This window comes from Myxocyprinus asiaticus, chromosome 43 (assembly GCF_019703515.2).
Source record: "Myxocyprinus asiaticus isolate MX2 ecotype Aquarium Trade chromosome 43, UBuf_Myxa_2, whole genome shotgun sequence".
In the NCBI taxonomy this organism is placed as follows: domain Eukaryota; kingdom Metazoa; phylum Chordata; class Actinopteri; order Cypriniformes; family Catostomidae; genus Myxocyprinus; species Myxocyprinus asiaticus.
In genome coordinates, this window is record NC_059386.1 from 4904855 (window position 1) to 4921578 (window position 16724).

General features: G+C 41.1%; 1 protein-coding gene across 1 annotated transcript in view; it reads left to right on the forward strand.

Moving 5' to 3' along the window:
- The window catches only part of musk (muscle, skeletal, receptor tyrosine kinase), a 61629-nt gene that overhangs the window by 32416 nt on the left and 12489 nt on the right, over positions 1 to 16724 (forward strand). The window contains exons 11-15 of the mRNA XM_051685058.1: positions 7385 to 7408; positions 7810 to 7898; positions 8501 to 8660; positions 10978 to 11164; positions 13700 to 13894. Coding sequence (XP_051541018.1) covers positions 7385 to 7408; positions 7810 to 7898; positions 8501 to 8660; positions 10978 to 11164; positions 13700 to 13894 — 655 coding nt within the window. The remainder of the gene's footprint in view (positions 1 to 7384; positions 7409 to 7809; positions 7899 to 8500; positions 8661 to 10977; positions 11165 to 13699; positions 13895 to 16724) is intronic.

Genomic DNA, 16724 nt, shown 5'->3' on the forward strand with positions numbered 1-16724 from the left:
AAAAGAAAGAAAAAAAAGGTAATTTTGACTTTATATCTAACAATTCTGACTTTATTTCTCAGAATATAAAATCGTTTATCTTATTATCTAATATAAAGTTGTAATTCCGAAATATAAAGTCACAAAAACTAACAACTGTGACTTTCTTGCAACTGCGAATTTATATAATGAAAATGTGAGTTCCCTATCTGTCACTCACTCGATGCTGTGTTGATGTAGTGACACTAGGGGTCGCCCTTGGGAGCTCCAAACACTTCTGAACTTTGAAAAAAGTCCAGTGGGAATTGGCGAGAATTTGCATGCCACTCCCCCGGCCATACGGGTATAAAAGGAGCTGGCTCGCAACCACTCATTCAGATTTTCTCTTCGGAGCTGAGCGGTTGTATTCACTGAGCTGAATTACTCTGCCGATCCATTCACCTCAAAAGCTGTTGGATTTACGGTGCATTACAGCGATTTCTCCCTCTCGTGCACCAGTGGAGTGGACGGTGGGGCTGCCATAGGGTACTCAGCGATTCCCCAGGTGGATAAGGCAGTTGCAGTGCACCTGTGCCCGCAAAACACTGCCACCTGGCGGAACCGCCCGAGACTCCCATCCAGTGCCTGTAGGTTTATGTCGTCTCTGGCGACTAAGACCTACGGTGCCGCTGGACAGGCCGCCTCCGCCCTGCATGCTATGGCTCTCCTGCAGGTGCACCAAGCCAAGGTGCTAAGAACTGCACGAGGGTAGTTCTGACCCGGGATTGATGCAGGAGCTGCGCTCGGCGACTGATCTCGCTCTCCGTATGACGAAGGTCACAGCGCAGACTCTCGGGCAGGCGATGTCCACCCTGGTGGTCCAGGAGCGCCACCTATGGCTCAGCTTGGTTGAGATAAGGGAGGCTGACAAGGTACAGTTCCTTGATGCCCCTACTCCCAGGTCGGCCTATTCGGCGTCACCGTCGAGGATTTTGCCCAGCAGTTCTTGGCAGTTAAGCAGACGGAGGCTATTCAGCATATCCTGCCCCAGCGCGGATCAAGATCCCGCACCCTGTCTGCTCGTCGCCAGGGGCGTCCCCCTGCGGCGACAACACCGGCTCTGCTGCAGCCCTACCCAGCGGCCCGGCCACATCGTAGAGCCGCCCACAGGAAGCAGATGCCCCCCCGTCTCACGGCCCGACGCCAAGAACCCGAGGAAGACAGGGCGAGAACGCCGCTGCCCTCCCCGTGGAGATAACGTCCCTTCTGCGGAAGGATGCGGTAGAGCCTGTCCCTCCAGCCGAGATGAAGAAGGGGTTCTACAGCCCCTACTTCATCATACCAAGGAAAGGCAGTGGGTTGCGGCCAAACCCGGACCTGCGAGTTCTGAACCGGGCCTTGCACAGACTCCAGTTCAAGATGCTGACACGGAAACGCATTTTAGTGAGCATCCGGCATCAGGAATGGTTCGCGGCGGTAGGCCTGAAGGACGTGTACTTTGATGTCTCGGTTTCTCCTCGGCACAGGCCCATTCTTCAGTTTGCCTTTGAGGGCTGGGTGCACCATTACAAGGTCCTCCCCTTCGGTCAGTCCCTGTTGCTTTGCGTCTTCATGGAAGTCGCAGAGGCAGCCCTTGCCCCACAAAGGGAAGTGGGCATCAGCATCCTCAACTGTCTTGATGACTGGCTGGCTCTAGCTCACTCTTGAGACTTGTCGTGTGCACACAGGGACCTGGTGCTCAGGCACCTCAGCCGGTTGGGACTTCGGGTCAACTGGGGAAAGAGCAGCTCTCCCCGGTACAGAGCATCTCTTTTCTTGGGTTGGAGTTAGACTCAGTCTCTATGATGGCACGCCTCACGTGCGAGCGCACGCAGTCAGTGCTGAACTGCCTGAAGTTGTTCAGGCAGAGCACGGCGGTCCCACTGAAGCATTTTCAGAGGCTCCTGGGACATATGGCATCCTCGACGGTGGTCACGCCACTTGGGTCGATGCATATGAGACCGCTTCAGCACTGGCGTCAGACTCGAGTCACGAGATGGGCATGGCGCCGTGGCACACACTGCGTGGTCATCACGCCGATCTGCCACTACATGTTCAGCCCTTGGATGGGCCTTGCATTCTTGCAGGCAGGAGTCCCCTAGTGCAAGTACCCCAGGTGCATCGTGGTTACGACAGAAGCCTCCGAGCGTGGCTGGGGCACCATGTGCAATGGGCACGCAGCCGCAGGCTCTGGGACAGGGACGTGACTGCGTTGACAGGTCACACTCAGGGGAGAGTGGAGACTCCACCCCCAGGTGGTCCAGCTGGTTTGGAGTTGATTCGGTCAAGCGCAGGTAAGCCTGTTCGCTTCCCGGGAATCCTCCCACTGCCCGCTCTGGTACGCCCTGACCGAGGCTTCCCTTGGCACAGATGCACTGGCACACAGCTGGCCCCGGTGGGCCTAATGGCACCCTACTGGCCCACCCAGAATTGGGTCTCAGACCTCACGCTCCTCACGACAGCCCCTCCCTGGCAAAGGGTTCTCCTCTCTCAGGGACAGGGCACCATCTGGCACCCACGATCAGACCTCTAGAATGTTCATGTCTGGCCCTTGGACGGGATGCGGAAGACCTAAGCGGCCTACCACCCGCAGTGGTAGACACGATCACTCAGGCTAGGGCTCCCTCTACGAGGCGCCTATATGCCTTGCAGTGGTGTCTGTTCACTAAGTGATGTTCTTCCCGATGCGAAGACTCCCAGAGATGCGCAGTCAGGTCGGTGCTTTCCTTACTGCAGGAGAGGCTGGTGGGGTTGTTCCCCCACCTTGAGGGTGTACGTGGCCGCAATGGTGGTGCACCACAATGCAGTTGATGGTAAGTATTTAGGGAAGCGTGAGGAGGTTGAATCCTCCCAAACCACGCCTCATTCCCTCATGGGATCTATCTGTGGTCCTGCAGGGAGCCCCGTTTGAGCCCTGGAGTCAGTTGAGCTAAAGGCAGTCTCTTGAAGACTGCCCTCCTGACTGAGCTCACGTCCATCAAGAGGGTAGGGGACCTGCAGGAGTTCTCTGTCAGTGACATGTGCCTGGAATTCAGTCCGGAATACTCTCACGTGGTCCTGTGGCCCTGACCAAGCTATATGCCCAAGGTTCCCACGATCCCGTTTAGGGATCAGGTGATGAACCTGCAAGTGAAGCTTCCCCAAGAGGAGGAAGACCCATCCTTTTTGTTGCTGTGTCCGGTGCGTGCTTTGCGCATCTACTTGGATTGCACGCAGAGCTTTAGAGGCTCTGAGCAGCTCTTTGTCTGCTTCGGAGGACAGCGGAATGGGAGTGCTGTCTGCAAACAGAGGATCGCCCACTGGGTCGTTGATGCTATCGCTTTGGCATACCACGCCCAGGACGTGCTGCCCCTCTTTGGGCTTTGGGCACACTTCACCAGGAGTGTGGTGGCCTCCTGGGCCTCTTTGGCAACACGCAATACCTTCGGAGGTTCCTCAATCTCAGGGCTGAGCCGGTTCATCCCATGTGTTGTCAGGTACAAACAGGTAAGTTGGCGGGACAACTGGCTGGGTGTACCGCTTGCGTATAGTGCCTTTCCCCTCCTGGAGGGGGAGACGTGCGCTTTTACCCCCCCAGCCGTGTTCACGAAAGCGTGGACCCTGGATGTCCTTCCTCTTTAGCCCTGTGGCAGGCGAGTTCATGGAGAAACTCGATGCTGGCCCAGTATGTGTGCTAGTAGGCCCTGTACTGGGGTAGGTGCTCCACATGCACTGGTTACCTGTCTGTAACCCTGTGTGATGTATCTACCATGAGATGGTTTCCCCGTTGGTAAACCCGCATCTTCCTTGGGCAGAGTCCCCTCTGCCACCAGTTGCCATATTTGTAGAGCTGGGTAGGACCTACCACGGGGACTTCTCCACATGCGACACTGCTGACAAAACTCAGTAAAACCATGTGACGTATTTCCACACATTACCTCCCCTTTGGGCAGGGAGTGGTCTCTGCGGTGTCTTCCCCTTGGGAGTGACACCCCCCAACACGGACACTTATGGCCCCCAATCGATCGATTTCCACTCTTTTTTGGGGAGAAAAAAGAGGAGAAGAGGCCAGTCCCCATTTTTTGGGCAGTTGACTTGTCCCCTATGTGCAGGGGACCATACAACCCTCGTAGGAGCGTTGGGGGAGGTTACATGACGGCCAGGTGCACTGGCTACGAGGCACGCAGTGGTCTGCCCGTCTCGCACCGCCAGTCCACGTAACACAGTTCAGCTAGTTGTGGCATTTCGTATAGGGACCCCTAGTATCACTACATCGACACAACGTCGAGTGAGTGATAGATAGGGAACGTCCTGGTTACTTTTGTAACCTCTGTTCCCTGATGGAGTGAATGAGATGTTGTGTCCCTCCTGCCACAACACTGAACTACCCGCTGAAATGACCGGGACCTTGTCTCAGCTCCTCAGCACAAAACCTGAATATGTGGTTGCAAGCCAGCTCCTTTTATACCCATATGTCCGGGGAATTGGCATGCAAATTCCACTCGCCAATTCCCATTGGCCTTTTCTCAAAGATCAGAGGTGTTTGGGGCTCCCAAGGGCGACCTCTAGTGTCACTACATCGACACAACCTCTTGTTCCCTCCATCAGGGAATGGAGATTACGAAAGTAACCAGGACGTTATAAGTTAGAATGAGATCCAGCTTCCATAAAAATGCCTTAATTCAATTAGTCAAAAACCAAGATGCTAAAAATTGGGTAATACTTTACAATAAGGTTCCATTTTTTAAAATGTGTTAATGACATTTGTTAACAAACTAACAATGAACAAGACTTTTACAGCATTTATTCATCTTGGTTATTGTTAAAGGGACAGTTCACCCAAAAATGAAAATACTCTCATCATGCTCACCCTCATGCCATCCCCGATGTGTATGACTTTCTTTCTTCTGCAGAACACAAACGAAGGTTTTAAAAGAACAACTCAGCTCTGTAGGTCCATACAATCAAGTGGATGGTGGTCAGAACTTTGAAGGTCCAAAAACATGTAAAATCACATTGACTTCAGTGGTTAAATCTTTATCTTCAGAAGCGATATGATAGGTGTGGGTGAGAAACAGATCAATATTTAAATCCTTTTTTACTATACATTCTCCACCCTGCCCAGTAGGTGGCGATGTGGACAGATAATGCAAATCACAAAAACCAAAAGAAGAAGAATGTGAAAGTGGAGATTTATAGTCATGTGGATTCTTTTTTTATCATATAATAATACATGTTTAAAATAAAAAGTTGTATATGTTAACATTAGTTCATGCTCTATGAACTATCATGAACTAACAATTAAAAAATATATTTTTATTAACTAATATTAACAAAGATTAATAAATGCTGTAAAAATAGATTATTCGTTATTAGTTTATGATACCTAATGCATTAGCAAATGTTAACAAATGGAACCTTATTGTAAAGTGTTACCAAAAATTGCAATTGTTATTACATACAGTTCATGAATCGCACTGGAGTCGAGTGCTCTGTTGTGTACAGCGAATTTTGCCAAATGTAGTAGATCATCAGGGTACTCTATGTATACAGGACATTTTCATACTGTGCACAGAATACATACTATATATGGAGAAATAAAGAGTGGTATGTTAGTATGCTATTCCAAAATAGACATAAACCTAATCTTCCTGTGTGGTGCAGTATAGCTCAATGTTTGTTTAAATAGCTTGTTTAGGACTGACTGTCAGTCATGTTCATAAAGCAACTGTCCCGTGGAAACAATGGGTGTTAGTGAAAACATCAGCATATGGTTCTCGGCAGGACAATGCTGTAAGATTTTTGTTTTTGTGAAATGCCTCGTAAGGAATGCAGTGAAACTGAACTCGTGGTTGGAAGAGATTAGGGTGGTTAAATGTCAAAGGATGTATGGAAGAATCAGTAGGGGAGGACAGAGAGCAGAGCAAATGTTTTCTGTTCAAAAATGTCCGTGCCACATTTTTAATCTTTTATATTACTCACAAATCACAAAAATTCAGATGTAGGAAACAGCCATCAATTATGAGTAATGTGTGATATGATGTAACTACACTGCCTGGCCAAAAAAAAAAAAAAAAAAAAGCCACATACTCTAATACTTTGTTGGAATGCCGTTTGCTTTGATTACACCGCACATTTGTCATGGCATTGTTTCGACAACCTTAGCAATGTCACAACATTTATTTCCATCCAGAGTTGCATTCATTTTTGGCCGAGATCTTTTATTGATGATGGGAGAGTCGAACCACTCTGTAAAGTCTTCTCCAGCACATCTAAAATGCTTTCAATGGGGCTAAGGTCAGGACCCTGTGGTGGCCAATTCATGTGTGAAAATGATTCCTCATGCTCCTTGAACCATTTTTTCACAATTTGAGCCTGATGAATATTAACATTGTCATCCTGGAATATGCCTGTGCTGTCAGGGAAGAAAAAAATCCATTGATGGGATAACCTGGTCATTCAGCACATTCAGGTAGTCAGCTGACTTCATTTTATTGCTGCATAACATTGCTGAGCCTAGACCTGACCAATTGAAGCAACCCCAGATCATAACACTGCCTCCAGAGGCTTGTACAGTGGGCACTATGCATGACGGGTGCATCGCTTCATGCGCTTCCCTTCTTACTCTGGCGTGCCTATCGCTTTGGAATAAGGTAAATCTGGACTCATTAGACCACATGACCTTCTTCCAGTGCTTCACATTCCAATCTTTATGCTCCCTAGCAAATTGAAGTAGTTGTTTTTCTGATTAGCTTCACTAACTAGTGGCTTTCTTGTGGCCACACAGCTGTTTAGTCCCAGTCCTGTAAGTTCTCGTTGCACTGTGCATGTGGAAATGCTCTTACTTCACTATTAAGCATAGCCGTGAGTTCTACTGTCGATTTTTTATGACGTGACTTCACCAAGCATTTTAGTGATCTCAGATAACGATCATTCAAGATTCTTTTCTGACCACATTTCTTCCAAGAAACTGATGGTTCACCACTATCCTTCAGGTTTTAATAATGTGTTGGACAGTTCTTAACCCAATTCCAGTGATTTCAGCAATCTCCTTAGTTGTTTTCTTTGCTTGATGCAGGCCAATAATTTGCCCCTTCTGAAACACAGTAACATCTTTTCCACGACTACGGGAAATGTCTTCTGAAATGGTTGTTAGAAAAATGAGAAGCTACACACTGCATCAGTTAGAGTTAAAAGAATTGTTGCCAGCTGAAACATATTAATCACTGCAACAATGATCCAATCATAGGCTCTTAAGTATCTGCTTATTTAAATCTAAACGGCGACTTTGTTTTTGGCCAGGCAGTGTATTATGGTGTGTATCCTTTGTAAACTGGCTAATATTTCAAATAAAATAAGGTGCCCTGACAGCCAAATATACCATTTATTTTTTCTTTTTCTTTCTCAGATATTAAGAAAGACCAAGTTACAAGTAAGTGTAAATTCTATTTTGTATTCTCATCACATATAGTAGGGTCCAAAAGTCTGACACCACTAAAGAAAATTCTTCTATAAAGAAATTTCCTTTTTCATCAGTCACAAACTGTAGTACTTGCCATTAAATAATGCCTATTCTTAAATGTTTCCTATTCATTTGACCTCATAACTTCTTTGTTGTAATTTTTTTCCCAATATCCTAACACTTTCTGATAATTTAGAGTTGTAGATGGAAAAAATATATTTTCAAAGTGGCCTCAGACTTTTGGACCCCATTTAATATTTTTAGAAGTTGGTTGTTTTAAATGCTTCAGAAATAAAAAATGTCTTCCTATTTAACTGAAGTAGTGACAAACATTTCAGATTTTTGACATTTTACAATCTTTATTTCAAAAGCAACATGTTACAATGACAGAGGACGGTTTTACCAAGGAACCCACAACATCACAGCATCTACTATTCCCTGCCAGAGATGGAACCAACAGGTAAACATTTGTCTAAACATTTCATTTTGATTTTAATTTATCACACTGGTGACAATTGTCAAGTATCTGAAAACATCTACCTTACTTTCATTTGTTAACATTGAAGGTTTAAATTGAAGGAAACACAAACAGTCATTACTGTTGTAGTATTGCAAAATGAAAATTAAACAAACATCCATTTTCTGGAAATATCTTTTTTACATGCCATCCATTTCCCCAGCTGCTGTAATGAAATATTACTGCTTGTCTAGATTTGTTTTTCTGTAAGAATCCTCAAACAATAGCCTCACCCCAAACAAGCTGAATATTGCATGCTGGCATGCGCTCAGTGATGCTCAAACAGTATGTATATAGAAAACAGATGTTTTTACAGAAAACAAACAAACAATGAGGGGTCAAAATACATAAATTCTGAGGATTCTTTTGAACTGAGAAGATTTTGCCTCTTTTCAAAACAATGTGGAAAGGTTTAACACACACTGTACAGTGGGATTCCACTTGGGAATGTTGGAAATGTTATGAAATACTGAATTTAGCTGCAGATGGCAAGACCAGTTTCTTGGTTGCTGGACTGACCATTCTCTTTTCACCCTCCCGTTCAGGATCCTCATCAACATCGGCTCTCTGTAGACGTGATTCCTGAGTTGCGAAATGCAGAAAACTACTGTCGTAATCCAGGAGGAGAGAGTGACAGGCCATGGTGCTATACCACTAGCCCCAGTGTACGCTGGGAGTACTGCTTAGTGCCCAAATGTGGAGAAGGTATCATAAATGTATCCCTGACTTATAAATTAGACAATTTAAGAATGAAAAAAAAAAAAAAAACTAACCCTGGATTGTCAGCTAACTCTATGACAATTATTATTGGCCTGTATTATGAAACACTTAATCAATTTGTTAGTCATTAGCTCTGTCCTAAAAACAAGCAAGCTGCCTACCTAGACAGCAGTGTCTTGAAGGCGATTTATACTTCTGCGTCGAACCTACGCCGTAGCCTACACTGTAGCCTGAAATGCACCTCTTAAGATCTTAAGAAAAGTAGAGAGATAGAGCAAACAGAGCCTTTATTACAAGCTTTTGAAACTAAAGATAAAAAAGGGTCTATATGACCCTGAGGTACAAAGTAGGGACTTTTTTGTAGCTTTGTTTATAAATACATGACATTTAAACAAATTACATCGCCAGGTGCAGACCACCTCTGTGGAGGATGTCATGAAGTTTCAGGCTGAAAACTAAAGTTAAGCTGATGTAAATCAGTGTTAAAAATCCAAATGTAACTGCATCGCATCGACGCAGACAACAACAGATGTGACTGGTGCATTTTGTAACCAGAGACCGCTCCCAGGATGATAAAAAAGATATCTGAGGTAGTGTCGCATTTTACCTAAATTATTCAATCTGGTCTCATAGTGAAAACATGACTCTAGTGACTAATGAAAACGTGGAAAATTATACATTTTAGCTTGTATTACAAACCCACCTACATATTTACACTTATTCCAATAAGATTAGCTTGTGCAGTGGCACGCCTCAAAGATCGTTGGACTTTAGACAAGGAGGACCGTGGTTCAAAACCAGACAAGAACTCGAGATGACACGTGATACAACAGAGACATAGAAGTTGCACGAATTGATGTGGTTTCTTCAGAAAATGTGCTTTCATTTTGCTTCTGCATTTTAAAACACTATCAGTTAAGGTTAGGTGTTGGTTGAGGGTTAGGATGTCTGTTTTGTTAAACTTTCATTTCTCTTTTCGGACACTGTTAGTTAAGTTTAGGGTAAAGTTTTAAGTTAGGGAGGTACGTTTTATTAAAACCTCTATCTAAAATTCACCTTAAAAACCTTGTCTTATTACAACCTAAGTTAGCTCAGTTTTGGCAGCCCCTGCTGGACATTTCACTTGAAGTGCATTTCAGTTGTGAAGCACGTAATTTCAGTTTTGCAAAAACGTAATGTAAATTTCATGACACCAGGCTGAGATTATTTTAAAGGTGTCATGAAATGCTCATGTTTTTATTAAGACATGATCTGTGTCTGCTATGCATTTTTATGCTTAATAGAGTGCAACAGTGCCCGCCCACTTTTTCAGCCATCTTGGTTCCAGTTTTTTCCCATTCATTTCTTCCATAGGGATTTCATAAAAAAGGATTCCATAGGGATTTCATAGAGTCAACCAGCCAGCTCCGGACTGAATCACAACATTACAAACTTTGATTTGAAGCAAAAACTTATTTGAAAATCTGACAAAAAAGACAAAGGAACAAAACTGTGTACTTAATGTCTTTCATGAGGGCATGAACTACAATCCCATTAAGCATTGCGAATGAAACATTATGGAAATATATAAAACTATTGATTTTAAGTTGTTAATTATAAGTAAAGAAATAATTTTTTATTTATTTCATTGCAAATATCAATATATTTACATACACACACGCACACACACACACACACACACACTATATATATATATATATATATATATATATATATATATATATATATATATATATATATATATATATATAGTTTGAGTATGTAGGAAGACTGACTGAACTGAGTCATTCACAGTGCATCATGCGAGTGCGCGATCACTGCAGAGCTTGTTTGGCGTGCTTTTGAAACTCTGAAACTCAGAAAGTGTAGTTCTTCACCAGGAATTACGTTATTAAATAAAATTTCTAGAAAATGAAGTTGAAGTAATGTGGATTGATGGCTTTAACAGAAGCATAACATGGTTTAATAATGTTGGAGCTCATGGTGGGTCTGTCTTAAAGGTTTACATCCGGACCCCCACCATGTTGTGTTCTATAGAGTATTGAATTGTTAGCTTAGCAACATGCTAACGTCAAACTCTATAGGAATCAGTTGTGAGTATCTAGTGTGCTGCACATTAGAAGTGTTATTTTGTGTGGCACTCATGCTGTGCAGAGTTGCTGTCCATAAAAAGCATTCCAAATCAGTCGCTGATGAGCTTCCATTTCAGTTAAGACTGCGTTAAGGCAGTAGACAATAGACAGTAGGGCAGAAAGGTTTTGGAAGAGAGCCTACAGTTGCTACAATTATTTATTTTCTTTAGTTCCCAGTGTGAAGACTGCACCCTCAATTCCAAAACCAGTCCAGTTCTACCCACCCCCTCCTGCGTCCACAGCCTACTCGATGAGTGTTATCATCTTTGTAATTGCTGGCTTTGCTGGGGCAGCCTTCTTCACCATACTCGTCCTCATGTGCCACAGACGAAAAAAAATGTGGAAAAAACAAAAAAGGTAATGCTAAAACATAGACACACCTGATAAGCCTCTATAAAGTCATACATTTATGAAATTTCCACCATGTCAAAAAATAAATAAATAAATAAATCTGGAAGTCATTATTTTGAGACATTATCTCATTATTTTGAGTTAGAATCTCATTATTTTTAGATATTATTTCATTATTTTTTTTATTTGTATATCATTATTTGAGAGATCTAATTTTGAGTTAGTATCTCATTATTTTGAGATATGTTTCATTATTTTGAGTTAGTACAATATCTCATTATTTTGATATATTATTTAATTATTTTAACCCTGTAAAGCCTGACATATGAAAACATTTTCAGAAAAATTTAATTTTTTGACATTAAACTATTTTTTAGTACCATTAGACAAACTATAAAAAGATAAAAAAAAAAGATGACATCATAATAGCTTGTAATGTAAAATAATGAGATCTTTATAATGACAGAGCAGGCTGCATATATGAAAATACACAGAAATATTAGTTCGCACTTTAAATATGTCTCATAAAATGTATATGTCAGAATTTTCAAATTTCTGTTTTTTTTTTTTTTTTTTTTTGTAGTGGGCATGAATAGAATGCAATGTTGATTGAGAGATATACCTCAGAAGCCTGTTATGTCATATCTGATAAATGGATTTCAAGGGGGGGTATCATATTTGAATCATACGTGTTATAGGGTTAAGTTAGTATTTCATTATTTGAGATATTATTTTATTATTTTAAGTTATTATTTCATTATTTTGAGTTAGTACAGTATCTTATTAGTTTGTGTCATTATCTTATTATATTGAGATAGTAGGGTATAGCATGATTTTGAGACTGTCTCATTGTTTTAAGTTAGAATCTCATTATTTTGAGTTAGTATCTCATTATTTTGATATACTATTATATATATTTTTAATGAGATAATAATGATAATATCTCAAAATAATGAGATACTAACACAAAATAAGGAGATATTATCTCAGCGACCTGCTGTTTACACAGTCTAGTGCTGTCATAGAAACTGGTAAGATATCTCAGGACATTTATTTCAGCTATATCTTTCAGGGAGTAGGACATTTTTCTGTTACAGCACATTTAAGGTATTATGTTTGAGCATAAACATAACTGACAGAAAGCCTAATCTGGGAGTGGTGTAGCCCAATGGTTAAAGATCTGGGGCCCGTACCACGAAATCTGTTTAGATGGTTAACCAGGTAATTTTGAGTTTAGTTTGCGCCAACCCTGGGTTGGTACCATAGTACAATCATCGCCATAGTACCTTATGCTGCACGGCTAATCTGCTCCATTGCAGGTTTTGTTCTGGGTAACCGATCGCTAACAGATACTGAACCAATCAGATGTGAGCAAAGTGACATCTCTGATGTAAGGAAGTCACTCCCCTTTATCTCTTAAAGCACACTTTACAAAAAGAATCTTAGAAATCCATAAAATTGACTCTCCAAGATTATTTATTTAAGAGTCTATATATAGATTTTCAGCAAAGCAATACACTTTAATTGTTTTTCTCGATCATTTACCTACTCTAGCCATAAAATGTTTATGAAAATATAAACCTATTAGGCTATATATAAAATAGATAGCAAGATGGATGCATGCTAATAATGATTGATTGAAAAATATTAAAAGCTTTTTTGCACCACAAGATGGCTGGATCAGAAAGGAATGCAAATCCTTCTTTCATGATGGTCTAGAGACGAACATACAGTATTTCACTTTACGTTCAGCATAAGAACATCGGTACACCAAATAGCCTATGTCATTTTTGCTTGTCATGTTGTTCGAAAAAAAAAAAAGCAAATACGTCTTATTATTGCATATATGATCTTGTCACGGATCCACCAGGCTCTCGCTCTCTCTCTCCCTCACTGCCAACACACTTTGCTCACTCTCTCCTGAGTGTTGATCACACGCACCTGCACTCCATTAATGGCTTATCAAGGACGGCATATATTCCCAGCCACCTGATTAAAAAAAAGAGCCAAACAACTATGTGATGATAAATGGCTTCATATGATCACTATCCTTAAAAAAACAGACAGTTGTTTTTTTTTGCATGATCAGTCATATTTTCAAAATCAATGCCAAAATTTCACAATTTCTGCCAGGGTATGCAAACTTTTGAGCACAACTGTATGGTGTTTGGTGCACACAATACATATGATTAAAAAAAAAAGAAATTATTGAAAAAATTATATTTTATTCATATTTTATTTGATGTGCTGAAATGAACTGTGATACATTTCAATCCATATTTATATACCAAGGAGAGGAAGTTATCATGACCAAATTCAAAACTTAAATAACAAATGTCCTACACAAAAATGAATTGCTGGGTCTCGGGAGGATAATGTATAAAATATGATACATTAAAAAATTTGCTATTTCCTCTATTTATAGTTTGTATAATGGTACTAAAAACAGTTTGATCTAAAGAAAATAGGATTTTCTGAAAATGTTTTCATATGTCAGGCTTTACAGGATTAAAACTAAAACAAAATTGCATTTATATCCAGTAGGGTGATGGAGACCCCCACCTTGACGGCTCTCCCCTCTGAGCTCCTGCTGGACAGACTTCACCCCAACCCCATGTACCAGCGTCTGCCTCTCCTGCTCAACTCCAAGCTCCTCAGTCTCGAATATCCACGCAACAACATTGAATATGTCCGTGACATTGGAGAGGGGGCCTTCGGGAGGGTCTTTCAGGCAAGGTGAGAGCTACCAAACATTTCAAGCAAACGTAACACCAGTGGTGCTAATGCTACAATGATGAGTCATGCCCTCTGTCTTTGTTTGGCACTATCAACATTTATACAGTCCATTGCATGTATATCTGTATGGTTATGTCTTAAGAATGTCAAAGAGGACTTAAAAATATATGAATGATGGAGCAGTGGTTCTTGACTGGTTTTCAGGAACCAGATGAATCAGCATGCAAAGGTCTGAATCATGCAGCTCAATCAATCCTCATAGCCATCTGCTCCATCTAAAAGGTATATAGAGACTCCTGGGAACTATGGCCTGCTCCTGAAATAGGACCTTGGATAGGTCTAGCAGACATGTGATGTGTTTCAATGTGAAACTTCCCTGTAGACACTACTGAGTGAGCGTGCCCTGCTGAGGAGCTTATTTATAGAATGCCCATTAGAAAAGTGTTTACTTCTTCAGGAAAACACAAGAGCCTTCAACACAGGAAGTGCAATTTAAATGTCATTCTAAAGTTGGTTCCTGAGTGACTGCCGTTATGGCTCTGTTTCCACTGTTTGGCATCACAATTCAAACTATTTAGAAAGCTTTGTATAACCTGCTTGAAAATGTGTGAGGATATGCACAGGGGAATCTGTTTTGACATCAGTGAACAGTGTTGCCAGATCTCTCAAGAAAAACAAGTGACCTGTTCTGACAAAACAAGCACAAAGTAAGCATCTTGCCTGACCAAAATAAGCTTAAATAAGCAACCTCAGATTTTTCAGACTGATCTTACCGTGAATTCGGTGACAGTTGTTGGAAAGTTTTTCAACTAAACTAGGTTTGTGCTTACCAAAATTCAAAGCACGGGAAGTGTTGTTATACATATGGGCACATGTGAGCTCCAGTTTTCAGGTGAAATGTCCACAGATGGGCGCCAAAAGCAAGTTGTTTTTAGTTGTAAATGAAGTAATATATTGAAGATGAATGCATATTTTATTAACTCTACCCCCAAACCCCAACCCTAAACCCAACCGTCAGTCGAGTAAAACTGTAATCATGGAGGGAAAATGCAACCTCTGAATGCAACCTCCTTGATAATTGATAATGCGAACGCAATTACTTCCTAGTTTTAATGCGGGATGAGAACCTAGGTCTGCGATGCTGATGACGCAACATGCTATCAGTTGCACCATAGGAAAAAGTAAACACATTTGAACTGATGCAAAAATGTCTGATGGGAGATTATGCTTTTCAGTAACTCAGCAAAATGGGGTCGATGTCAGGGTCTCTGAAAATTCGGTAGCAACAATTCGACTTTCTGAGTGATCATGTTGGTGTTTTGTGTTTCCATTTTTTCAATGATCATATCCTTTATAATTAAAATGAATAACTTTTATAATTAATAATTGCAAGGAAAGAAAAAGATATCACACAATGGGCCTCATTCATGAAACATTCGTAAATATATGAGTAAATTCTGAGTAATTTGCGCATAAAATGGATCTTCCCGAAAACTTTCAGCCAGATTCACAAATGCTTCATACTCCCCAGATTTGTTAGCAAAATGTGTGTATGTTAGTGAATTCCAAACATTCCTAAATAGTGCACGTTAATTCACAATTATCATAATCCATGCCCATGGATGCGCCATATAAGGAAGACTCGCTATTAAATGCTGTTAACATCTATGCGGACAAGTTGTAAAATGTGAAAAGCTAATTCACATCATAATTTTTTTTTTTTTGTGATCAACTTTTTATTAATATCTTTTTCAATCCTACATATTGCTGAAATAGGATGAGGTTGTATATCTACTTTACATGAGGAAATAACATTTTGAGGTTATTTGCATTTATTTATTAGTTTTCTTATGAAATTCATGATTAAAATGTTCACTTTTTGAGCAGGAAACTGACAAACCTTAGAACAAAGGCCATACATTAATTATCTTGAGGGGAGGACACTATGACCATGGGCCCTCTGAAAGCCACCTCTTTGGGGTGTGAACAAACCGAATGGGTTAAAAGACCAGCCTGGACAACCCTCTCTAGTTCTTCTCTGCTCGACTGCATTCACACACTTTGACCTTGGTCCCGGGAAGTCCCGAGTTCTCCCTGGTGGGAGTCCTCGCCTCTGGGCTCTGCTTGGTCATTTCCATCACCCATCCATCGAACCAAACAAATGCCTCCTGGAACTGAACCAAGCCAAAGGACTTCAAAGAACTCCACACGGCAAACGCAACGCAAGTACTGACCTCCAGACTTTCGATGAAATCTTCTGCTTTCTTTAATATAATTTGAGTAACCCGATCTCAAATTGTGCGTACTAAATGAAGTTCTCAAGATTTTTTCGAGGCAAGGTCTATAGACTCCATAAAAGTTAATTTTTCTGTTACAGATAATTTTCCATTCATCTTCTGTCAAAGCTCACTTACCAACCCCTGTTTATGTTTGTTTGTCTATGTGTTAGTTTAGTTGTTTGTTAGTCAGTTTTATATTGTAGATTAGCAATAAAGTCTTGTTTGTATTCAAAGATAATTTGACTGTGGTATATTTTGATAAATAATCTCGTCATTTGATTTTTCAAAGATCTCTGCACCTAAGATCGAACCATATCTAAAAGATTTGTGGTATTATTTTCAATAAGCCATGAGAATACTATTACTCCAATATGTGAATTAATAATAATTCCCTTATTAAAGCTAATTCCTAACAATAGAAATTGTGAGTGGATACAACAAGCCACTGTATTATGATTTGAATGGTGGAGAATCTTATTCAGAGAAATAATCATATAATTATATAAACAAATAATTATATTTGTCATTTATCCTTCTAATGGTTGTCGAAC